A 26,746-nucleotide genomic window follows, 5' to 3' on the forward strand; every position below is an offset into this window, starting at 1 on the left:
CAGGTGTTTTCAAACTAACCCTTTGGGTGATTCTCATGCATGCCACAGTTCTAGAACCATCAGTAGAAACTGAAAGTGCTAGTTTCACAATAGATAAATGTGGGTTTAAACTCAGCTGTACCTCTTCACAGCTGACTGCTCTAGGGCTACTCACCCTCTCTGAATCTATCTCATTTTAAAATCAGGGTAAAAATAACTATAAAGTGGTTCTTCTGAGAATTAAGTGATATGCTGATGTAAAATTTTTAACCCAGAGCATGCATAAGAAGTGCTCATGCTCAGTTACAGTCGTGTTGGACTCTTTGCAAACCCCATCAACTGTAACCCACCAGGCTCCTCTGTCTATGGAATTTCCCAGGTAAGAATAGTGGAGTGGGTTGTCATTTCCTTCTTTAGGGGATCTTCCCAACCCAGGGATTGAACCTGTGTCTTCTGCATTTGCAGGTCGTCTTTACCACTGTGCCACCTGGGAAGCTCATATAATAAACACTCAATAAATATTAAATATGAAGTTTTTCTATTATCGTTTAAATCCTGGTAAGCAAGAGAGAATTGTGCTGAAACATGAGGGGCTTTCAGAAAAGACTGGACAACAAAAATAATAGGCAATAAAAGAACAGGACAATAATAAATGTGATCCTGGATGCTTCTACAACACTCCAAGGTTTATATATAGCTTTCACTTTCATTATCTGACTTGATCCTGACAGTGACCTTGCAAAACAAATTCCTCTTTTAACAGATGAGGAGCAGAAGCTTAGAAACAACCAGTGGCTTTCCGAAGGACACAGAGCTAGGAAATGTCAGAGCTCAGAGTTTCTAAATCCTAGTCCAAGGTAGTAGTCCAGGGTGGTAATTAAGCTTGAGTCAGACTGGTGGGTTCAAATCCCCAAAATACTGATTAATATTGGTGAAAAACTGGCAAACCAGTTCACCTGAGTTGTAATGTCTTCACTAGTTAAATAGGGATGACAAAAGCACTTACCTCAGTGTTTTTTTTTTAAGGTTAAATAAAGATGATATTTGAGATTACAGGCTGGCACATAGTTTACTATGCATCCATTTTACTGTCTGAACCATTAAATATGGTTCCTTGAGGGGACAATATACATCCATGTTACACAACAAGTAAGCTAGAGTTAGTCCAACAATTTGTGGGAATCTTTGTGCTTATGTCTTGGGAGACTGCAGTGGGGGGCTGGAGGGCTGGGATTGCTACAGCTTTTAAGGAGGAGCAGTGGGCTGGCACAACACATGTGGCCTACGAAGCTCTTCTCTATAAGTGTTGGGACATCTGAAGTACCATTAAGATGGTATAAGCAAGGCAGAGCACCCTCGCCCTTTAGTCCCAAATATCAGAAATGACAGTAGGGGTAGCACCAAAGAGATGATTTTTTCCCCCTAAGGGTCCACATAAAGAGAAAGAATTCTGCATAAAGAAGAAATTAATTCCATGGTATCCAAGATCCCAAATAAATATTTTGGAAACAATTTATTGCAGAGTTCCTCAGCACAGTGTCTTCTTTCCCTGGTTTTGTTGCCTTCTTACAGATTCTAGGGAGAAACACCTGGTAGGATCAAAATAGACACTCAGTGGGTAAAACTTGAGAAGTGGGTTGGCCCAACAAAATACCTGTGTATTTTGCAGATGAAAGAGGAGTTGTATTAATATATTACTTCCTACACTGTGAGAGAAGGTTGAGCAGATTTGTCATGGAAATGACAGTGATGCTTTTTAAAAACTTTATCATAATAAAATGATGATAATGATATTAGTAACTATCAGGATAGTGATAGTAGTGAAAGTCTTACTGAACTTTTGCTCTGTGCCAGGAACCTTTCTAACCATTTCATAGATAACCCTTCATTTAATCTTTCTAACAGTTAATTGAGAGAGACAGACACCTTTATATTCTGCATTATAGAGATGAGAAAGCGAGGTTATTAGCCCTTGAAAGCATACATTGTAAAACGTTGGAACTGTGATTCTGATCCAGGCTCTAGACCAAAATCAACACAGCTGTAGAAGTTAGCTGATAGAAAATGATGGAATTTAGAGCTGGACAGGTGTTAGTGATCATCTATGGAGTAAAAGTTATGAGAGTGGTTTCTGGAAAGAGTTGCTGCAGAATTAGAGATTCCTGTGTGCCAGGCACTGCCATAAGTCCTTTATTACATCTAGCAACTCCTTTTAATCCGCACAACAGGCCAATAAAATATCTCATTGTTACAGCTGATGTAAATAATTTGCACCAGGCCAGGTATCAAAGTTAGTAAGTAGCAGCCTTGAACCCAGGTAATGATGATGTCAGTATCACTCCCCTTGCTCATGAACTGAAAGGAAAATCAGAGGCATCACAAGAGATCAAGGGAGTCACTTATGGGATGAGGGTGTGAAAAATATAAAGTGTCATTTGAAACATTCTTGGAGTAAGGGGCTAGATTTCAGCTGGTGAAAGTCTCCAAGGGTGGGATGAGGTTTGCAGCACAGGAAGTGCTGGTAGTTTTGCAGAACACTAAGAAATGACTTTCATCCAAATCATAGTCCATTAAGAATGGGAAGGAATTTTATTTTGGTTAGCCCAGGGAACTGGTCAGCTTGACCTTCCTTCTCAAAAGATGCTTCATGCACTTGACTCTTGGGGACACAGATATCAGCATTTTAATTTTGATTTTCTCAAGTAGTAACCATGGCTACAAGTGGTTTATTGATTAGTCTTTCTCTTCCTGAACATCCCCTGCCTTGGTTTGCTTAAGAGGGCATATGACACCGGGTGATGAACGCCCACGGGGGTGCTGAGCTACCTCCCTGGAGAGCTGCCAGGGAGCCCTCAGATGAAACCTTCCCTGTGAATGCTCGTCTGAAAAACCCCTCCCCAATCCCCTCCAATCTCTCTCCAAAGTGGCATTCTCATCTCGGCCTTGCCCGCCCGCGCACCTGGGCGTGAAGGGCCCGCCTTTCCCAACACCTAGCCAAGTCTCATGACTGGTTCGAACTTCAATCGTGAAGTTTCCCGTCTAGGAGTTCCAGGACTCTCTGGCGCTCTGCCCGGTTTTGGAGAAGGCATCTCCTTGCTCTACCCTTCTGGTGTCCTTCGAACTCAGCCTAACTTTGGGCAGCAACCTCAAGTTTAGCCTTCGGAGTCTGAGCCCCTGGGGATTCGGCAGACGGTTCTGTGCGAAGGCGTAGGGCCCTGCAGCCCCTCCGCAGAGCCGGCGTTGCGCGCGGCAAGAAGGGCTCTTGGAGGCACCGGGCAACTCTCGGAATCGCTTCCGGTCTCCTTAAGGTCTGGATGCTCTGTGGTCAGAGCCCCCAGGCCAGCACCACCCCAATCCAGTGACTTGGCAGCAGGTGGCAGAGGCGGCGAAGGGAGGGGGCGCCTGGCTCTCGGGCTAGCGGTTAGCGGCTCCGGTTTCCAGCCTGTCGCCCCCGGCACCCGCGCTACCCGCGCGCCCCCGCTGCCCAGCACCGCGCCGCGCCCCCGGCGCCCCCCGCCGGCCTCCGCCCGCACCTGCATCCGCTCCGCGCGCCTTGCCCGCCGCCGCCGCCGACTCTCTCGCTCCCAGCGCGGCGGACGCCCCCGGGCCGAGCAGCGAGTGCGCTCCGGTGCCAGACCCATCGCCAGACGCTTCTGGGCCGGTTGACTCCCGTGTCCCGCTCCTGCGCCCTACGTCCCCAAAGATGAACGTGAGGAGGGTGGAAAGCATCTCGGCTCAGCTGGAGGAGGCGAGCTCCACAGGCGGTAGGATGCAATAAGCGTTGGAGCGGGCTCCCGCTTCCACTCTGCTTCCCTCACGAGCTGAGACGGGGACCCCTTCCTGGGCTGGGGACGCTTGTTGCCTTTGCTGCATGTGAGATAGTCAGCTGGGCGGGACTGGGAAGGGGAGGTGGCAGCGGCGGGAATGGGGGTGCGGAGGAGAGGGGGTGCATGCAAGGTACAGGTCGGGAAAGAAGAGGTGTTTGAAGTGTGTGTGAAACTCGCCAGTGTCAGGGTCCCCTGCGATCCTGTGCCTACTTTTGCCTTCTCTGAAAATTTCCCATGTTGTTTACGCATTTGCCAAATGACTTCAGACCTCACACTTCCTTCTCCTAACACCTGGGGATAGATGATCTGAAATAGTATTGATCTTCTCCCTCCACGGTGCATTTATGCTCCCAAACATTTCTTCATTAAAACTCTATTTTCGTCCCCTGGTAATACACAGGCGGAATGTTTCCCAGGTCAGATTCTTCAGCAGGACCGTATGTCTTATTTTATTGTCAGCTTCAGTTTAGTGTGTTCAGAGAAAATGGTCCTCAGTGACACTCGGAGATAATTTATACACAGTATAGCCTTGGAAAGGTACTTGGCACTCTGTGCAAGGAGCTTGGCTTTCAGAGTATCATGCATTCTGCGAAAGCAGGGACAGGTATCCATAGCAGAATATGGGACCATAGCTCCCTTACCCCTCACCACACCCCAGTAAAGCCCCCTGGGTAGAATTGGTTTGTTTTTAGGTGGCTTTACATGTGTACAAATTTTAGAGGAGTCGTAAATCGAATGAAGGTTATTGTGGGGAACCTGAGAGTAATCGAGAGTGGACCTTTCCCAGATTATATAAAATGAGGGGGTCACACGTGGCCACAGCATGGTTTGGATTTGCAGGATGAAAAAGTTGTACTTCAGGGCTATAAAGTTGCAAGGAAAGAGGCATGTCCACATTTTAGGTGTTTATACCCAGGGAAATGGAGTCACTTCAACTAGAGTCCATTGCCCTAATTTATAGACATTGAGATACGGATATGTTCCTTTTCTTCCTTTCCGTCCAGTAGTTCAAGTTATTATAACTGGGAGGACCCTAGTCTTTTTTGAATGTAAAGTCTTAGAGAAAATACTCTTGGTAGGCTGGAAAAAACCTATCACCTTTAGAGCCCCCAATATGACTTATAATGATGTATAGTTCACATTTCCCTCATGACAATAGCTGCCACTCATTGCAAACTAAGTATATCTAGGATATATCTTAGGGCCAATGCTCATAATCTTGAAGAGATTGAATTTTTCAGAATGAGAGTTGTAACTGTAGAGGGCTGCATAGTTGATTTCATAGGGTCTCTGTCTTTGCAGTTCCTTCGACTCAATAGGGTAGGGAGCCTTTCGGGAACTTACTCATGCACAAGGCAATTGTAGATTCTCAGAAATAGAGATGGTTGTAGGAACAGAAGTCTGGGGAACTGGGTGGCTTGCATTGTTCAGCTCGTCAGCAATAGCAGCTTTTTGGCTGAGCCTAGTCTTTAATTGGCCAGATGGGGATTGAATCAGCTCGCCTCATCTGTTCACAGTGCCATAGGTGGCCATAATCTCTACTTGTTGGATAAAATGAGAAAGATGAAATCACATCTGAGGAGTATGATGTATTAAAAAAGAAAAGACTTTCAGTACCATCTCTAGAATCAGCGTGTGTTCATTGTTCATTTGGAGAATAGAAAGCTCCTGATTTATATCTTTCTCAGGTGAGACCAAAAAGGAAGCATTTTCTGGCTTGAATTGATCTGACATCTGTTTCTGGAATTGTATTCACATGTTTTTAGAGTTAATTGTTTAGAAGAAGAAAAACTTTTAAAGTTAATTGTTAACTTTAGAAGAAAAAAAATGAAGCACCCTTTTTTGTTGTTGTTTTTAGTGTTTCAAGTTTAAATTGGAGAATAGTCCCCAGATATGTAGTTGTTTCGTAGGGTCTCTGTCTTTGCAGCAAAGGTCTTTGTATTTTCAGCAAACTTCCATACTTTGATTTGGGCTCAAGTGTTGAGTCTTGACTAATCCTGGGACAAGAAAAGACTGTCATCTTTAAAGGTTTCCAGTCTAATTTCAGTTCTTTTTAATGGCTTCTTGACCAGAGATGTATTAATGTCTTTGGTACCTGGTTATTGACTGGAGTGTTTTAGTGTTCACTTATGCAACAAATCGCCAGCCACAGGCATTAGTTTCTGTATACAAAAATCCCCTGGTCAGTAATATGTTAAAACAATAGCTCCTGACCTCTTATTTCCTTTAAAATAAATGGGATATTTGCATCTTCTAACATGACCATGGTGATCTTCTTTTGAATATATGTCTCTTGGATGAAAGTTTATAAAATGATGTAATCAGGATTAAAATGAAATTTAACTGGAGGATCAGACAGACAGAAATGGATTAGGGTTAGAGGGAAATCAGGAATTGGAGAAGCGTGTGTGTGTGTTTTGTGTCTGTATTTTATGACTGGACTCTAGAGCCAGAAAAATAGTTTATTGAGAAACATAGACTACATTAAAGTGAAAGTAGAGAGGAAAATGCAGGAAAGATGGAAGCAAGGTTGAGTGAGTTGCTAAAACTTTATGATACAATTACTTAACTCACTTCTTACTCCTTTTAACGAGTGATGTATTTACTATGCTAACTGATTAACACCATTTCTAAGTCATGGTAGTTGATAATACTGTGGAAAATGGGAAATGGATGCTTGTCAATGGTCACATATAAGTGGAGAAGGTTTGTTAGGAATCATAGAGCTCACTTCTATTCTCCCTCTCATCAGTTTCTACATTATACCAAAAGCTTGCCCAGAACAAATTTTTCATGTCATTTGCTTCCCTGGTACAAAATCAAACATAATCCTACTACTGGTGGAGAGGCAGAGGGTGATGATTATTCAGCAGTGTATTTGAAAGAGAATCAGAAGTAAGGTCAGAGGAAAAAACCCACAACATTATTCACTGGTGTCCTTAATTTCTTCCATCTAACACAGAGATGGCAACTATTATGTGACGTAATCTACAACTCAACATGGGGAGGGAAATGGGTGTTTCCATAGTTAGAGGAGGTCATGGAGAGGATGTGGCCCAAACTGGGCAATCAGAGGCCCATCACCTGCCTCCCCTGTCCTTGGGATGTATGTTCTGCCCATTATTTGCACAGCACAAGCCATTTTCAAGGACACAGCCTTGAGAGAGTAACTTAAGGACACCTGGGTGGTATTCATGACTGTGAAAGTGTTAGTCGTTCAGTAGTGTCTGACTCTTTGTGACCCCATGGACTGTAGCCTGTCAGGCTCTTCTGTCCATGGAATTCTATAGTATTCATTACTAAACCTCATTAAACCCTCTATATAAACCTTTAAGAATCTGGAGTGCAGGTGTGGAGATCTACTCATCTTGCTTCACTCAAGACAAGCCTTGTTATTTCAGGGCCTTTGTTTATTAAACCTGCCACTGGCCAGTCTGGAGCGGTCCTCCTCTTTCTTTGTTCTCTCCTTACCCTCTGTGTGTGGGACTCAGTTTCACATTTCACCTGGGAAGTTCTCAAGTTTGGCAACCAACAATAGTACAGTGGAAAATGCTCTTCGTTTTTGTATTGTTAGATGGATGTTATCATGGCCTCAGCTTAAGTTGGGAGTTTATTAAAGATAAACCCAAATTAGTAATTCCACAAGGGTAGTAGTGAAAACTCTGTTCTCAATCCTGAAAAAGCTTTTTATGGCACAAGGCATTATTCTGTCTTCTTTGTGTTGTTGAATGTAAGAAGGTTCTAAGCAAATCACATGGTGAAATGGTAAAATTCAACAACCCTCTTCTGCTTGCTCCACTTTTTTTTTTTTTTTTTGGCCAATGCTTATGCAAAGTTTCATCAAATAAGGCTATAGATAGTTTGGAAATTAATGATTCATGCAGTATAAAACATGTATGCAAAATTTCCATGGAATCATAGACTGGATAGTAGTTGACTCTTTTGATATATTTCTGGGATTGAAGTGCATGGTCCTTCTTAGTCTTTTTTTCATCCTTTTATTTGTTTTTCTTGTCTTCACTGGTGTTCTAGAAGATGTGGATAATATTGCTTTTCAATATTTCATTGCAGAGTGTGCTTGCTTAATAGCCTCCTTTCTTAGGGACTTTCAAGCAGATTAAAGTGTGTGTGTGTGAGAGAGAGGTGAAGGGACAGAGGGAAAATGAGTTTTTAATTCGTTCAGTGGCATTTACTGAAACAGGGCACTCAAAGCTGATGCACTGGGACAACCCAGGGGGGTGGGATGGGGAGGGAGGTGGGAAGGGGTTTTGGGACGGGGGACACATGTGCACCCGTGACTGATTCATGTCAATGTATAGCAGAAACCACCACAATATTGTAATTAGCCTCCAATTAAAATAAATTAATTAAAAATATTTTAAAGTTATATAACTTGATCTGTCACTATAGGTTTATTCACTACTGGGCATTAAATCACCTACTTCTTTTTCAAAACTGTTCATTTGGTTAAAGGTCCTAGTGTTCTTTTCTCCATTCACATTTTTCTGAACTCACTGCCATGCTTCATGCTATTTATCTACACTCCTTGGAAGACTGTGAACCCTGGGAGCAGAGCTGTTGTGTTGTGCCTACTACCTTGTTGGCAGCATCTGGCATCAAGCCTGGCATACAGTATTTGCTCAATAACATTTATTGAATGAATGAATTCCCCTTGTATTTTGTGACATTGCATTATTCTGTCTCTTCCTACTTCTCTCAGATCTCATTTTCTGATCTTTATTTCTTCCTTTGCCCATTCTGTACAACTTTGCACAGAGTTCTGTCTTCATTCTCTTATTTGTCTCTAATCAAACTGTGGCTTTGACACATTTTATCTGGATACAGACGACTTGTTAGTCTGTAACTCTGGCTCAATCCCTTTCCACATTACCAGATGGACATTTGCGTGCCCTATTGGTCAGACCCATCAACAAGTTTTACCAGCACCTTGAAGTCAGTATGTCAGAAAAGACATATACTTTCTTCTAAGAACAATTTATCATCCAAGTTTTCATGATGGTGACATCATTTTTTGAGGCACACAGTTAAAAAGTAAAGCAAAAGTGATTCTTTCTCTATGGTCCTTTCCACTTTATTTCCTCTCTTTCTATGTGGAATCAGTCACCAAGCCTTATTGATTCTCTTCTAGCTTTTATGTCCATCTCCTCCTCCAGCTCCCATTGCATTGCTTAACGTTATATTCTTATTTCCCAGACCATCATAGTTGTCTTCTATTTGCACTACGTGCTACTCCTCACACACAACCGAATACCTTTATTAAAACCTGATTTGAGTCAGATCATTCTCTTACGCAAAACCTTGCCATTACTTTTAGCACTAAAAATACCATCTTCTTAGCTTGATAGTCAAGACTTCCACAGTGTGGTGACAGTCCTCTATCTCAACATTTCTTTCATGACTCTTTTAAGGCTACACTTTGACCTGCTAAACTGAATTGTTCCCGAGTCCCCACACGTCTCATATTCTACCTACTGCTTAGGATGAGCTTTATACCCCGCATGACCCACTTGAACACTGTTGAATGTTCAACATTGAATCCATCCTCTGAGACACTCATCTTGAATGCAGTGTCTTTCTCAGTGTAGCCTTACTGATTTCCCCCGGCCCCTCCCTAAAGAATTATGCTTTAAATTTTCATCAATCATTCTCCTTTGACTTACCTCTGAATGACAAAGCAGAAGAAGCTATATATATTTCTTTGGTGTGCAGTCTTAAGTTATAACACCTTGATGCTGAGTACTGTACATGAATTGCTAATTTTCATACCCCTGCTAATGACTGGCACAGCACTTCACAAAATAGTAGGTGCTTCAAACATTGTTATGGAATTTAAACCGCACTGCTCAGTGGTAGACCTACCAGAGACCCAAAATTACAGTTCATGTTTGATTGCTTGTTAAGGCATCTACTGGAAGTAACACTGTTTTTTTTTTTTGGTTCTGTCTTTTCTGTTTCGTGGGCCAGGTCTATGAATAATGTGACAGCAAGATACTGCTCCTCTAAACTGCGCATGTGTGGCTGTTGTAATGTGTGGCTATGAGAGTATCTGTAATGTGTGGCTATGAGAGTTTACATCATTTTTGAAGAAAAGCTTAATAAGTAACCAGTGTTTTCTGTGTATTTAGAGCAATAGGCAGTGTCATCTTTGGATACTGTCGCTATGACCCTCTGTCATCCTTAATACCTTCCAGAACTGTCACCCCCAGGGGATTGGTGGTTCAGGGGCCCCTCAGTGAGTGATGATCACCTCTCTTGGTTCTCTTTCCAATAAAAGAGTGGAAAGATGAGCTAAGGACTCCTGAATCATGATTGTGATTATCAGTACTGGTCTGAGTTAGTGTTACAGAGAATAGCCCTTCATAACATTTCCCAACCCAGATCCTGAATGGCTACACCGACCCCTCCCCAACCCTGTCTACCATTATTATCTTCATCAGATGATAAACCCCTTTATTATATCAGTGACTGTGGAAAGGAATGGAAAAATTATAAAAAAAAAAAACTGATATCTTTCAACATTTACATATCCATTTCCTTAGGTGTGTTTTCTTTAGTATCAGACTTCACAGAATCACGTGTTGAAAGGGAATTGAAAGGGCATGGAAACCATGGCAGGGCTGAGATGAGATGAAGTTCAACTCTTTAACTCTCACCACTTGGGCTGTCTGCCTTCTCGCCCAGTTTCTTCACTATAGACTGTTCTGTACACATACATAATGTCCTTAGTATTAGAAAGCCTGAAAAAAAAAAGACTCAATGTTTAAACATGTAAGTTCTCCATTCACTCTGACACTCTAATGAATTATTTGAATATGGATATAAATATAAAATTTGCCATATTGAGCACTTGGCCTTCATGCCAACATGTTAAAGGCTAATTTTCTTCCCAAATGAACAGAGCCTGTGTGGTCTAATGGTTCTCCCATTCGAAATAGGTTGTCCCTGTAGATGCATTATTGATGTTTTAGAAACATCTCTCTCCTACATCTTCTACCCCAATTATTTAAATTTAGGTAAAAATAACTATTCAGCCCATTTTACAGTAACAGTGCATAACGTCTTGGTTACCTGAGATCAGGATTGACTTAGTTACGGAAGCGTTCCCCCCCCCCACCCCCCACCCCCCCGCCCCCCGCAACATACTCAGTAGCATCTGCTCATGAATAGTGAATAAAAGTCTTGAGGGAATTCGAACTGGCAATTTTTTTTAATAAGTCTTTACTTTAAAAAGGTTTTGGAGAAGAAATAGACTTCATCTCCACATGTCAACACTTCTTAATATTTGAAGAATCTTTTGAGTGAAGCAGTTTATTTAAGAAATGACATTATCTGCTCACAAATAGGAATCAAAATCAGATTTGACTGATGGAGTAAGTGCTGCAAGCTCATGACTATGCATGCTCCCCCCGCCCATGTCTTCACTATAATAGTACCTACACACTGTGTTGCAGATAGTAAGGTGTTCCCAATAATGTCCCCAAATATGATTTTTTTTTTTTGACCAGGGAAGACATGACTTCCAAAAGTCTTTATGGGCTTTATAATAAACTTGATTGAAAATAGCACATGTAACTATTAAACTGATCTGCATTTCAGCATGGATATCCTGCCAGGGGCTTTCTTTTGGATTGTAACTTTTCATACTTCAATTTTTCATTAGAATAGCACAAAAAACTACTTACAAAAAAATTGGTTTAGCTCTTACCTTTTATCCATGTTTTGTATGTGGTAAGTGCTCCAGTGATGTTAAATGAATAAAAGCACCTCACATTGTGGTTAAAGCCTAAAGGTGGAGATACCCTCTTATACTCCAATCCATCCCATCGCTGTGGAAACAGACCCTCTGGTTTTCTTGTTGTGTTTGCAAGGAGTTTGGAAAAACCCAAATAATATAGAAATAAGCAACAGACATTTCTAAAATAACCCCATCAAATCCAGTCCCTAAAACAAGTTTAATTTAGAGAAATCTTATTTAATTCAGAGAAGTGGGGGTATACAAAATAGCCTCTGACTATAACGTTTCTGTTCCTCGTTCTTCACCTATAAGATGGTGGTAATTATATTACTTGTAGGTTATAGGGATGGATTCTGTAATGAAGAAATGAGATTAACCAGTAAAAATATATATTTACCAAGAAACTACATAGTGCTGGCATGAATGAGAAGTGGAGTCTGCCTTTAGAAACCTTACCATTTATTCAAGAGATATTTGCTGAGTATGCACCAAGTATTTAGAGCTGAGTAGGGGAGAAATAAATAACTAAACATGTGTATTTTAAAATATTTATTGCCATAATAGAGGTAAAGATGAAGTGAGATGGATTCTGAAAGCAAGATTACTTCCAGTGGATATAAGTGCCATTCCTTTCCAAGTGGATGCAGTGAAGGCGAACAGTGATATTGAACTTGATCTTTCTCTCTTTGGGATCTTACAAAATAAAGCTGTCAAAGAATTGAGCTCAAAATTCTATATTTTTTCCATTGCCTGACTTTGCCCACTGTGTTCTCTTCTGTAACATGGGTTTATGTGGCCTCCAGTTAAATACATGGTGACGCTATCTAAGCTGTTTTAAAGATTTTAAAACCTATGATGCTGGGAGTCTGTTAGGAAGTGCACCTTTTTAAAATAAGGCAAACATCATTTTGAAGCCTGGAGAATACAAAATGAGTGATAACTTCTGTTTAAAGGTAGTCAGAAAGGAATCGAAAATGTCTAGCTTTCTATTTGCCAGTTTAAATAATATTCTGGTACTGAAGGAGATCAGCCCTGGGGTTTCTTTGGAAGGAATGATGCTGAAGCTGAAACTCCAGTACTTTGGCCATCTCATGTGAAGAGTTGACTCATTGGAAAAGACTCTGATGCTGGGAGGGATTGGGGGCAGGAGGAGAAGGGGACGACAGAGGATGAGATGGCTGGATGGCATCACCAACTCGATGGACATGAGTCTCAGTGAACTCTGGGAGTTGGTGATGGACAGGGAAGCCTGGCATGCTGCGATTCATGGGGTCGCAAAGAGTTGGACATGACTGAGCAACTGAACTGAAAGGTAAAGGCATTACAAATTAGTAAGATTTAAAAAAATTAAGTAGAATAGCATTCTAATTTTTAAATATCACTTTATAGTGATATTTATCACTTATCATAGGTGATATAGTAATAAATATATAGTGATAAATATCATTTATCATAAGAATGTTATTATATGTGATTTAATATTGCAAACACTTGTGAACATCAAGTTCTACCAAGTCTTTCTTTAATCTTTTCCAAGAATTCTTCCAATACTCTTTTGTATCATTTATTTCCCCCAACTCCCTTTAATTTGAGGCCTCCTACTGAGCTGCATGGTATTGCTGCAATCTGTTCCCTGTTTGCTTTCTTCCCATGGTCTGGTTTCATCATAATTTCCTGTCGAAGTTGTGATTTCTGAGCGTTGGTGCTGGCTCTGAAACACAGGTGCATTACATTAATTTTAAGTTGTGGGGAGAGAAATCTTGGGAAACAAGAATAAAACAATATTGAAAGTTCAGAACCAGACATTGGGAAATGTGGAAAAAGGAAGGTGGCAACTGCAAAATATAGCAGTATGCAGGGATGTAGAGGGAGAGAATTCTCCTGCCATGGATTTACAGAGTAGGCCTCATTTTCGATGGAGGTGTTATAAGGTAGTTTTTAAAAAGGCAGCACATCCTAAACCACAAATCTCAAAGGTGGTAAATACTAACCCTTCTGACATGATTGAAGTACCAGCTTTGCAGTTAATCTATATAAACCCTTCTAGTTCAATTAAAGTTGTAGATGTGGATTCAGAATGAAAATTAGTGTCCACAAAACCCAAGACTTTAAGATTGTTGTTCACCTCTCAGGATAAATACAATGTAGAATCTACAAACACTACACTAGGAAGATTGAACTGTAGAAATAATTTGTTAGGAACATTGCAATTTAAAGCACAGTTACATTTATCTCAGACCCTTGGTTGTGAGACTGTGGCTTTTCATAAATATCATTAGAATTGAATTTCAGATCTCAAGCAGTGACAGTTATAACTCTTTTAAATGCAATCTGTATTCTGGTTGTTTTCAAAATAGTTTTGAGTCTGTTATTCAACAGTCATGCATTTGAAACATAATGATCAATTACCTACTATAGGAGAGACACTGCAAGTCAATATTTCAGAAAATAAAAAGGCAGGCTAGTTGTTTAGGAATTAAGCTTTTAAATCATATCTTCCTTCTCTACCCCAGAATTCTACTTGATCTCAATTGTGTATGGATTAGGTAGAATATGTTGGCTTATCTCATTTTCAAAGACACATGCTAAATGCTTTTCTAGGACCCTGGGGGTATGTCCTTGATGGAGGATATCAGAAGCTGCAGTCCTTGTCTTCTGTGAAATATAAGCTGAAGGAACATGGGGTAGACCTTCCATGATCACACAGTTTGTTCCTAAGTGATATTGGTTTCACAGAGTCACTTAAAATATAAAACAAGTCGTATGCGGAAAAAGACAGCATTAAACTGTAGACTAGATAATATTGATACTCCATATATCAGTGAGGGATTCTCCAAATGTGAGCCAATTAATTCTTTTGTAAAACATATTAAGCATCTACTATTTGTCAAATATTGTTCTAAGTACTAGAATACAGAGATGAAATATATCCCATGGGAGACCCTGAATCTAGTTAAGGAGATAGACATGGGCGATAGTAGTTGGTGTGTGCAAAATCTTAGGATAGCACCAAGCACAGAATGCTTTGGAAAGGCATGTGTGAGTTACCTCGTGCAGGCTGGATAGAATCACAGCAGGCTCCCTCGACTGGATGGGACTGGCAGATGGGAATGAGTCTTCTAGATAAATACAACAGGTGGGAAAATGTATAGTTAGGCAGGGAACGTTGTGGTTCTAAGGCTTAATCTGAGAGAATGTGGTGGTATAATCAGGCAATGGTGAGAAGTCCTGAGTGCAGTGAAGGTGAGGGTAGAGGGGAACAGGGAAATAGGGAGCTGGAGAAGTAGTCTGCTTCAGGATGTGAAGGCAGCAGGGACCTACTGGTCAGTTTCAGTCAAGGGCAGAATGTGACCACATTTGCATATGGGAAGACAACCACAGTGATGGGGCAAATGGACAGAAAGGGAATGAAACAGTAGCAGAGTAGACCTGCAGAGGTACAATTGATTGCAGTGAGACACACTGGGATCATAGAAAAGCATCAGTGATGTGATGGAAGGTAGCGGGTACACATGATGTAGAGGATGAGGCCAACAAGATTTGATGATGGGTTGTAATTTGGCCACCTCATGCGAAGAGTTGACTCATTGGAAAAGACTCTGATGCTGGGAGGGATTGGGGGCAGGAGGAGAAGGGGACGACAGAGGATGGGATGGCTGGATGGCATCACCGACTCGATGCACATGAGTTTGGGTGAACTCTGGGAGTTGGTGATGGACAGGGAGGCCTGGCGTGCTGCAGTTCATGGGGTCACAAAGAGACATGACTGAGCGACTGAACTGAACTGTAATTGGTGTTGGGGGAGAAAGAGGAGCCTGGCTCAACTCCTAGATTTTTGGTTTTCGTAACTGGTGGATGGTGTATATTTACCAAGATGAAAAGTACAGAAGGAGGTTTAGTTGAAATACAATGAGATCAATTTGGGACTATAACCTTTAAGGTCTTTGAGGATGTCAAAATGTAGAAGTCTAGTAGTTATTGGTACATAAGAGTGAGATTGGATTCTCTAGACAGTGGACTGGACTGTGTTAGTCACTCAGTTGTGTCCGGCTCTTTGTGACCCCACAGACTATAGCCCACCAGGCTTCTCTGTCCGTGGAATTCTCCAGGCAAGAATACTGGAGTGGATTGCCATTCCCTTCTCCAGAGGAACTTCCCAACCCAGGGATCGAACCCTGGTCTCCTGCCTTGCAGGCAGATTCTTTACCTTTTGAGCTACAGGGAAGTCTCTAGACAGTGGGGAGCTAGTTAAATTTAGGAGTGACAGAATAAAGAACATTAATTTTGCATAGATGTTTAGGCGGCATTGTTGACAAGGATGTCATTAGGAGATTGTTACCTTAGTCTAAGCCAGAGAAAACAAATATTTGCACAATGGTAAAGGCAGTGGGGATGAGAGGGTGGGATGATTGGGAAAGAGAAAGATGGGGAGACTGGTGATGGGTGCCTCGTGGTGCCATGATGGAGAAACAGGGAACACAGGAAGTCAACAGGTTTTGGAGGATGGTAACATGGAGGGAAGAAAACATGCTCACTTTTAGAAATACTGATTTTGATGTGCTAGGAAAGGATCTGGGTCAAACTGTCCCAAAGGCAGTTGGAAATGCGGAGTTCAAGTTTAATTTATATCAGAGACGCACAAATTTATTAAGCATTGTGATGGGTATTGAGAATAGAGTGTAGAGTAATGCAAGAAACTGGCCATCAGACTAAGCTGGAGAGTCAAACTTGAGAATCAGTTGCAAAGAGATAAAGATAATTGAAGACATGAAATTGAGTAGGGGACAGAGTTTAGGATTAGATCTATGAAGAATAAAGGTGCGAAGTGGATATAAAACTGGGGAACCATGTTATAGTTGAGAAAAAATTGGAGAGGAGAATGTTATGGAGGTCAGTGTCCTGCCCATAGATGGCCCATGGCTGCCAACTAATGGGAGTGAAAGAGTTTCAAAAAGCCAAAGCCTGTTAAGAGTGAAATGCTACAGAACATTCATGGTGGATGAAGAAGATTGTATAAGGATAAGACTTGGGGTCAGGCCTAGGTTTCAAATACTGTGTCTGCTACCTTAGGAAGTCATGTGGCCACTCTGTAGCTTAGCTTCTTTGTCTGTGCCTGGAACATTCTTGCCCCATATACTCCATTGTTTTGCTTCCTCCCCTTTTCATGTTCTCATTAAAATATTACTTATCTGATGACATCATCTAACATAACAATTTGCCTGTGTCTCCCTATTCCCTGATCCTACTTTACTTTCTGGCATAGCTTTTATCCTATATTCTCTCAAAGATAAAACTATATGTACTATACTACTATAATGTTATTTATGTATACTATAATAATACTTGTATATACTATATTTTTTGTATATTTGTTTAGTTTTTACTATTTTCCTTATTAAAAAACACTCAAATGTACATAGAATGGTAAATCAATAAAGAGAATCCATTTTGACAGGTTGTATGGAGGATGAACTGAACCAATGTATATAGCAGATGCTCAGCACAGTGCCTGACAGATACTTGGGATCTGATAAATATGATTTATCATATCATTTCTATGATATTTTGGCCTGATTAAAAGTCCTTTGATCTTCAGGATAGGCAGTCTGGAGAGTGGTGAGATTGGGATCTGGGAGACAGGGGCAGTTATGGAGGAAGGAGGTTGTGAGGAAGGGGCACTTAGTCCCTGCAAGGGGTCAGTCTTGACCTCTAAGGCTGAAGGGATGAGGAGGCCATCCTGGGGGATCTGCTGGGTAGGACCCAGTGGAGAAGTTGGGCTTTGAATGACCATGGAGGTTTAAAGAGATTTCAAGGAACCATTTTGTGGGTTGCATGGTGGACTTCATGGGGTTCGAACTCCAGCAATTTGGCTGGAGTAGATCATGGTCTGAGAAGTGCTGAGGCTGAGACATGAGATTGAGGAAAATCTCATGGGGTGGATTTTATCCAGTGGCCAAGGAGTCAAGATTTCTGAGAAAGGCATACTAAAAGCAAGACCTTAGAAGACTTGTCCTGCTGTAAAGGAAGGCGGAAGGATGGAAGGGTTCAGGTGGAAAGGACGGCTGAGGGACATTGCTGTTGTCCAGGCTTCTGGAAGGACTGCCCAGTTGTGGGGGACGTTGGAGGGGAAGAAAAGGAATTGGTGGATTTGGGGGACTTCATGGGTGGTCTTTGTGATGGACTGAATGCAGGCCTTGGGTGATCAAGGAGCAGCAGGGTCAAGGATGTGCACATAAGCAGGCTCCATACTCAACTTAGGGGTCTGAGTGAAGACCTTTGCTTGTGGTGATGTGAAGCTATTATCCAGAAGAGAGAGGAAGGAAGTTGTGTGTGTGTGTGTGTGTATGTGTATGTGTGGCCAAAAGCACTAAGTCCAACATTGTACTGGAGGTGCTGGAGGTATACTTTGCTAAGGGGAACACTTGGGAGTGTTGAATATCCTTTTTGTTGATAAATGAATTGAGGCTCAAGAGGGTTAAGTAGTTCACCCATAGTCACATGGCTAGTGATGGGGAAGAACAGGGCTGTTGACCGAGGCAGTCTTAATTGAGGCATTCTGGCTGCATGGGATAGGCAAGGCCAGGGACATATGAGGAGTGGCGCTCTGGGCTGACCTGACATTGTTCTGGGAGGGTGGCCTCAGCTCAGCAGATACAGTGCTTACTGTCCGGGTTGGTGGTACGTGGAGCTAAAGGAAAGTGACCTGACAAAGTTCCCTGTGGATTTCTAGATCATACCCAAGGTAAAGATCCAAAGCCAATGCCCAGTTCAAATGATGCTGCATGGGAAGAGCCTGGATACCCAGTCTTGTGTGTTGGGCAAACAACCATTCATGCCCAAAGAGTTTGAATGAAAATAGCTGGCAGGGTCTCCCTGAGCCTGAGTTGAAGGACTGATGGAAGTGACTGATGTGGGGCAGCTAGTGTCAGTGAAGGGTCTGGGGCAGGCTGGGCATTGGAAGTTAACACAGGCAAACTTTGGAAGGATGTTAGAATCCCATGCAAAGGTATGATTTTGATTCAGAGAGCATTCTGCTTACATATCTGCCATCACTCCACTCCCTTCCCTCCCTGGACTGCTAGATCCTGCAACCACATCTCCCACCCTCCCTTATGGACACTGGACACAGGCAGTCTTGCTGAGACTAACCATTTGAGAATATATATCATTACTGCAAGCTGTGAACTTCAGCCATCCTCCACTCTGTCAGAAGAAGTCATGAATCCCTTTAATACTGTTCCTTAATGAATACAGTTCTAATTAATTGTTTCTTATCTACCAAGCCAGAGTAAAGAGACTGTGCACACTCCCAGGACCCACAGGGGCATTCAAATATGTGTTGACCAGTGGATAATGGAGTATATTTAAATGTACTGACAAAAAACAGTCAGATATTGTTTTAACTATTAGGTGAGCCTCATAGTTCTGCCAACATGAAATGTAATAAGCAAGTTCTTCAGGAGTTCAAAGAAATTTTTTCCATCCCTCTCTCCCTGAGTCTTAGAACACATAACACTCAATTTCACTCCATTCAACACATTTATTTAGTGTGTTATAAATCAAACATTGTGCTGGGTGCTTGGGAGACACAGATACCTTCTCTGGCTTCACAGATGGCCAGCATGGAAGAGAGACTTTCAGCAATGCATTAGCATCCTGCTGAGAGTTTCAGAACAATGAGCAAAGGATGCTATAGGAACATATGGGGAAAAACTGAATATGTTTTAGGGCTCAGAAAATAACTCCTAAAGAAAGTGTACATTAAGTTGACACCTGAGTGATACTTAAAGACAAGTATGGAGAATATACTTAAAGAACTAAAAATGTCTGAGAGAGAGAGAGACTAATGATAAATACTGAAGAGGCAGATAGGCCTGGATGGTTGAGTTTTATTAAGGATTTGAACTTTATCTTAAGAGGAATGAGAAATGATCAGAGGTTTTAAGCAGGGGAGCAAAATAACCACATCACGTCTTCTGGCCTTGGTCCCTACACTCAGCAAAAAGTGTAAGGCAGTTATCCCAGTAACCAGCAGACTGTTGATTATGCCTTTATGGCATCTGAAATTATTTTCTGTCTTGTTTTTATTTGTTTTACTTTTTACCTTTTCCCTTCTGCCTTGCTTACCCTCTGAAATCTGATTTTGATCTGTGATTTAAAACTCTTTGCTAGCCATTTAGTGTCTAGGTCAGCAGTCTCCAAAGTGTTTTGATCTTATACCCTGATCTGTGAAAAAATTTTGAGTATATACTTTCTTTTTTATAGATTTCCTTATATATTATACACATATACTTCAAGAAACATGCATACTAATTATTAGTAAAGCTGAACTTCTTTCTTTTCTTGGATAATAATAAACATGCTGGAAAGAGTAATGTCATATCCAAAAGGTTTTGATCCTAGTAGTCTCTTGTGAAGGCATTTCTATTTGTTCTTGACTAGTACAAAGAGTGACTTCACTTTCACTCTTCACTTTCATGCATTGGAGGAGGAAATGGCAACCCACTCCAGTGTTCTTGCCTGGAGAATCCCAGGGACGGGAAGCCTGGTGGGCTGCCATCTATGGGGTCGCACAGTCGGACACGACTGAAGTGACTTAGCAGCAGCAGCAGTGTAAAGAGAAAAGTCTAATATACTTGACTTTATAGGCTTGGACCAAACAGTGGCAAAAAACTAAAAAAAAAAAAAAAAAAAGTGTGCCATTTTATCAGTAGTTAACTTCCTCATATATTTATGTGTTCACTTTTACAGATATCAAGTGTCACAGAGGTAGTTCTGCCTTGCATCACTGTGATTAACTGTTCACCCTTCCTCTCAGTGCTTCAAGCCACTTGCGGTCATTTTCCATCCCAGCTGAGCACTTTACTATACTGTTCAGACTATGTTTTGTCCTCCTTTGTTTCTGGCATACTCTTTCTGCATTTTTAATTCTACACTGTTTCATGCATGATGGATGTTACAATTCTGAAGACTTAGTCTCTCTACAAATATCCAAGGATTACATGAGATACACATGTAATAAACACATATAAAAAATAATAAAAATACAGTATAGGTTACCAGCACTACCATATGGGCATTTCCTGACTTAACCACCAAGAGCTCATCTGTTGTTGTTTCTCTTCTATGAACTCATGCAGGGTGGGTCTGATGCCTGCTGATTTGTGAGGAACCTGAGTCAACATTGTCTACCCAACTCCAACATGTAATTGCAAACCCTCTAGAGGAAAGATTCCTTTCCTTCATGGGAAGAGATAGTTTCCAGCAAGAGAAGGTGGAGCTGTAAATTTTAAAGATTCTATAGGATGGGTGCATGTGTGAACCTGCTGCTGATGGGCTTAAAGTGGAAGATGAGATTTAGTTGGAGAGGATGAGCTATGATGACATGAAAAAGCCACCAAGGTCATATGTAACACTGATTTTGTGAAAGCCTTATTAACGATTGAAGCAGACATCTTCAAACCATGCCTCAGATTTATTGACTGCAATTCAGTCTTATGAAATTTAGACCCCAAGAGTGTAGGGATGGGCTGTTTTGTTCACTAGATATTCCATGAGTTTGAAAAGGGTCTGCCCATGGTAGGCTCTGAAATATTTGTTGAATGGATCAGCTGCCATGAAAACCAGTGGAAGAGAGAGAAAGGGATTCCAGTGTAGTTATAACAGCCTGTGCCAAGGCCCAGCTTTGAACGAAAACTCAAGCCACGTCTGGGGAATGATTAGAAGGTCCAGGTGGCCTGAATATTGGCAGTGTGGGAAGATGTACCCCAGAGTGAAGCTGGAAGAATGGATGGTGGTGGATTGTTTCAAGCCCTTGCATTTATGCTTGGGGAGTTTAAAGGAAAATCTGCAGGCAGTGGGAGGTATTTAAGAATGTTGAGCAAGGGAATGACATTTATTTGTGTTTAAAAAATGATAGTGGTAATTACAGGGAATTCAAGGGGGCTGTTGGAAAAGTGGGGCAGAGTGTGTGGAGTGAGAGATCTAAATTAAAGTAGCGTGACAGGTGGGGATGAGGTGGTAGGTTCAAGAGGCGCATTGCAACTGTAACCAATATGTCACTAAACATTGGAATGAGGACAAGAAAAGTAGGAGTCAAGAAGTCCACATTCTTAGCTTTAACCTTCAGTGACAGTTCTTGAGGATGTGGTAGCTTTGAGACTTAGAGGGTGGAGGTACAGGTGGAGAACATGGGAAAAACCCATCCGACAATTGAAGGTAGATGTATAGGTCTCAGAAGGGTCTAGAAATACACATGTAGAAGCCAGCAGATTGCAGGTAAAGTCACGAGAACAGAGAAAATCACTTAGGGAGAGAACTGAGCTCAGCTTGGCATCCTAGGAGACAACCTAGAATTAAGTGACTGTACCGGGGAGGAGGCACCCACACTTGAGGCGGTGATGAACCATGAAGGGAGGCAGAAGCAGTGACCGCCAAGGGAAGGAAACTTTTCCAGTTCCTGGTCAATTACTTTAAGTGCTTTGCATGGTTAAGTAAAATGAGAGCGGAAAGAATCTGGCAGTTAGGAGGTGGAAGCAATTTAAGTGGGGTAGAAGCCAGATTGCAGTGGGTTTGGGTGTGAGCGAGGAAACAAAGGAAGAACGAGTGTAGGCAACTCTTCTAAGAAGTTCAGTTGTGAAGGAAAGGGGGAAGATGGAGCAGTTGCTTGAGGGAGTAACTGCTCACAGATTCATTTGGTTAAACAGCAGAAATTCGGGCATGTGTATAGGCATTGACCTGGCAGTGGAAAGCAGTGTCCTGAAAACACCAGAGAGACTCATTCTTCTGTTATATCCCATTGTGCCTTGTATGTGCCACATAGAGCACCTTCTGTGCTGCTATGCAGTTGCCTGTTTACGTTTGAATTACCTGGAGTGCTGCAGTCCATGCGGTTGCAAAGAGTTGGACATGACTGAGCGACTGAACTGATAGGCGTACAGAGAAGTATAGAGACTAATAAGCCCCTGAGGATTTCCTACCCTAAACTGATAGTTAATAATTTTACAAAATTATTTGCTTCCAGCCTTCTTTACAGAAAAGCAATAAAATGTTAACAATAATGTTGACAATTGTTTTGTTACCTTCCATGCTCTCTTTCCTGTCCCCTCCTTCCTACAGTTACAGCCATGACTGAATTTTGTTTACATCCTTCCAATTTACTTCAACATCCTTTCATCTGCATGTTTAAGTGTGCATGAACCATGTGTCATGTTTCAGGGGAGCCTTAGTCCTTTCAGGTCACTGTAATAAAAGACCTGGGTAGTTTACGAACTACCTGGGTAGTTTACAGGCTGGGTAGTTTACGAACAGCATTTGTTGCTCACGGTTCTGGAGACTGCAAGTCTGAGATCAGACTGCCAGAATGGTCTTGTGAGGGCACTCTGCTGGGCACTCATCTGTATCCTTACATGGCAGAAGTGGGCGGCTGCTGCTGCTAAGTCATTTCAGTTGTTTCCGACTCTGTGTGACCCCATAGACGTCAGCCCACCAGGTTCCCCCATCCCTGGGATTCTCCAGGCAAGAACGCTGGAGTGGGTTGCCATTTCCCTTTTTTTTTTTTTTAATTTTATTTTTAAACTTTACAATATTGTATTAGTTTTGCCAAATATCGAAATGAATCCACCACAGGTATACCCGCGTTCCCCATCCTGAACCCTCCTCCCTCCTCCCTTCCCTACTCTACCCTCCCTCTGGGTCGTCCCAGTGCACCAGCCCCAAGCATCCAGTACCGTGCATCGAACCTGGACTGGCGACTCATTTCATACATGATATTATACATGTTTCAATGCTATTCTCCCAAATCTCCCCACCCTCTCCCTCTCCCACAGAGTCCATAAGACTGATCTATACATCGGTGTCTCTTTTGCTGTCTCGTACACAGGGTTATTGTTACCATCTTTCTAAATTCCATATATATGCGTTAGTATACTGTATTGGTGTTTTTCTTTCTGGCTTGCTTCACTCTGTATAATAGGTTCTAGTTTCATCCATCTCATTAGAACTGATTCAAATGTATTCTTTTTAATGGCTGAGTAATACTCCATTGTGTATATGTACCACAGCTTTCTTATCCATTCATCTGCTGATGGGCATCTAGGTTGCTTCCATGTCCTGGCTATTATAAACAGTGCTGCGATGAACATTGGGGTACACGTGTCTCTTTCCCTTCTGGTTTCCTCAGTGTGTATGCCCAGCAGTGGGACATTTCCTTCTCCAATGCACGAAAGTGAAAAGTGAAAGTGAAGGTGCTCAGTCGTGTCTGCCTCTTAGCGACCCCATGGACTGCAGCCTACCAGATTCCTCCATCCATGGGATTTTCCAGGCAAGAGTACTGGAGTGGGGTGCCATTGCCTTCTCCGAGAAGTGGGCTAGGAAACTCTTATGGGAAGAGTCTCTCATAAGACCACTAATCCTACTTATGAGGGTGCCATCCTCACGACCTAGTCACCTCTGCCAGACCCCACCTACTAATACTATCACATTAGTTAGTATTAGTTGCCCAGTTGTGTCCAATTCTTTGTGACACTATGGACTGTAGCCCACCAGGCTTCCCTGTCCATGGAATTTTCCAGGCAAGAATACTGGAGTGGGTAGCCATTCCCTTCTCCAGGGAAATCTTCCCAACCCAGGAATCGAACCCAGGTCTCCTGCATTGCAGGCAGATTCTTTATACCATCTGAGCCACCAGGAAAGCCCACCATCACATTAGGTTTTCAACATATGAATTTGAGGTCGGAAGGGACACAGACATTCAACTGCAGAAATGTGCATGCTTTTAAATTTATACAAATGGCGTATTTTTTCAGTTATTTTGTCTTGGAGGTCTAGCTGCATTGATGGGTGTAGTTCGTTCTTCCTGAGTGGTGTTATTTGTGGAATATTTTATTGCTATATTGGTCTCCTGTGTTTCTGTGTCTGAGTTGTTCTGGGCCAGGGATGGTATGTTGTCATACTTGGACCCCCAGTGCCAAAATATCTCTTGTCTAAATGAGTCAGACAGTGGAGAGGTGGGGCTTGGTAAGGAGTGTGGGATGGTGAGCCTCTTTTCTGAGACAGCAGGCAAGAATTTAGGTTTGGGGAGGACTTCCTCCTCAACAGGTTACTCTATTCTCTGAAACAGAGGGATTGACATTTTCTTAGGGAGGGGATAAGGGTTTGAGCAGCATGGTAATAGATTTGTAATCTTTAGTTATATTGGGAAGAAAAGTGAAAAAAGTGAAAGTGTTAGTCACTCAGTTGTGTCCGACTGTGACCCCATGGACTGTAGCCCACCTGGCTCTTCTGTCCATGGGATTCTCCAGGCAAGAATACTGGGGTGGGTTGCCATGCCCTCCTCCAGGGGATCTTCCCAACCCAGAGATTGGACCCAGGTTTCCCACATTGCAGGCAGATTCTTTACTGTCTGAGCCACCAGGGAAGCCCCTAACTGGGAAGAAGATAATCCCAAATAGTTACTATTTTTCCAAAGAGCCACATACTTCCTACTCACTTCATTTTGCATTTATAAATGACCAGAACTAAGGACTGATGCTGAAGCTGAAACTCCAGTACTTTGGCCACCTCATGTGAAGAGTTGACTCATTGGAAAAGACTCTAATGCTGGGAGGGATTGGGGGCAGGAGAAGGGGACGACAGAGGATGAGATGGTTGGATGGCACCACCGACCCGATGGACATGAGTTTGGGTGAACACCGGGAGATGGTGATGGACAGGGAGGCCTGGAGTGCTGCGATTCATGGGGTCGCAAAGAGTCAGACACAACTGAGCGACTGAACTGAACTGAGAACTAAGGAAAAACAACTAACTTTGGAAATATTACTTTGTCATACATTCTTTGCTAATTTACGTATTTCTTAACCATTGGGTGGAATGGAATTGGTGGCTTGTTTTTCAGCTCAGGAGAATTTGGTGATTTAACTCAGTGTTAAGGATTCTGGAAAACATTTATCTCATTGTCACTTGCACTCTTATTAAAGATATTTTGATGCTGAATATGGTGAATTGAGCTATTTTCTGCCATTTAATGTATGTTGTATGTTACTAGTCTACTGTGGCTTCTATGCAAGACTACTGTTAAATTTCACAGTCTGTGCATGAGACTTGTGAAGTTGCCCAGCCATCCCGGAGGGCTCCAAAGGATGTTCCAAGAAATTAGGTCTTGCTAGGACAGCCTGACTGTGTAATTAATCACTGATCCAAACCAGAGGTTTATTCACAAGATCTAAGGGGAAAAGAATACTTCAATATGATTCAACTAATATATACAGGATGTCTACCATGGACTAGGCATCCTTCCAGGTGCTGAGTGGGTGAGTAGAAGAAGGATCCAAAAGTGAAGATCATATTCTTCCTATGTTCATTAAACTTGCAGCCTCCATAGGTGGACTGATTGGAAAGGGCTTCATGTTTGTTTTGCTCCAATAAGTGTTTGGCCTTGTTTCAGCATGTATATGTCTAATTGCATTAGATCTTTATATCCATATTTTATGAGTAAGTAGAATTGCCTCCATTCTACAGATATGGGGACCAAGGGTCAGAAAGGTTAAGCAGTGTGCTCTAGGTCACACAGCAAGTGTCAGAGCATGTGGATGACAGATTTAAGTCCATTTGCATCCAACTCCAGTGCCTTTGTTCTTTCTACTCTTCATAGCATCTCCCAAATTTATATAGAAGACTAATATATCTTCTGTATTAGAAACAAATTGATGTGACTGAAATCTTAAACATGAAAACTGTTTGAAAGTAATTGGATAATGTGTAGCTCATTCTCTAGTTACAGTTGTATTCTCTTGAAATATTATTGGGGTACCCTGGCCCTAGGATGGGTATGATGTTACTGAGGCCAGCCTTGTGGTTCAGGTCTTCCTGAGCTCCCACTTTTGCTGTCTACCTAACTCCTAGGCCTCCTCCTCTCCTCTGCTTTGGTAGCTCCATTCAGTCTTTGCTCTTTGAGAGTGGCTGGGGAGCTTTAGGAGGTTAGGTGGAATATGCCCCTAGTAAATATGTTGCTTTTGTGTGGTAGGCAGTGCAACGGAGCCCCAGAGACATCCGTGTTTTAATCCATGGAACCTGTGACTGTTACTTTACAAAGTGATAGAGATGTTCAGATGCAATTAAATTAAGGACTTTGATAGGGGGAGATTATCCAGGATAATCGAGTGAATCCAGTCTAATACATGAGTCC

General features: G+C 42.0%; 1 protein-coding gene across 1 annotated transcript in view; it reads left to right on the plus strand.

Moving 5' to 3' along the window:
- The first annotated feature begins 3,626 nt into the window (after nucleotides 1–3,626).
- Nucleotides 3,627–26,746, plus strand: part of KCNIP4 (potassium voltage-gated channel interacting protein 4) — a 1,317,771-nt gene continuing 1,294,651 nt past the window's right edge. Inside the window, exon 1 of the mRNA XM_086406319.1 lies at nucleotides 3,627–3,743. Coding sequence (XP_086262445.1) covers nucleotides 3,683–3,743 — 61 coding nt within the window. The 5' untranslated portion in view covers nucleotides 3,627–3,682. The remainder of the gene's footprint in view (nucleotides 3,744–26,746) is intronic.

The sequence above is a fragment of the Bos grunniens genome, chromosome 6 (genome assembly GCF_055505025.1).
Source record: "Bos grunniens cultivar Pamir isolate PY7600 chromosome 6, Bosgru_T2T1.0, whole genome shotgun sequence".
Taxonomy (NCBI): Eukaryota; Metazoa; Chordata; class Mammalia; order Artiodactyla; family Bovidae; genus Bos; species Bos grunniens.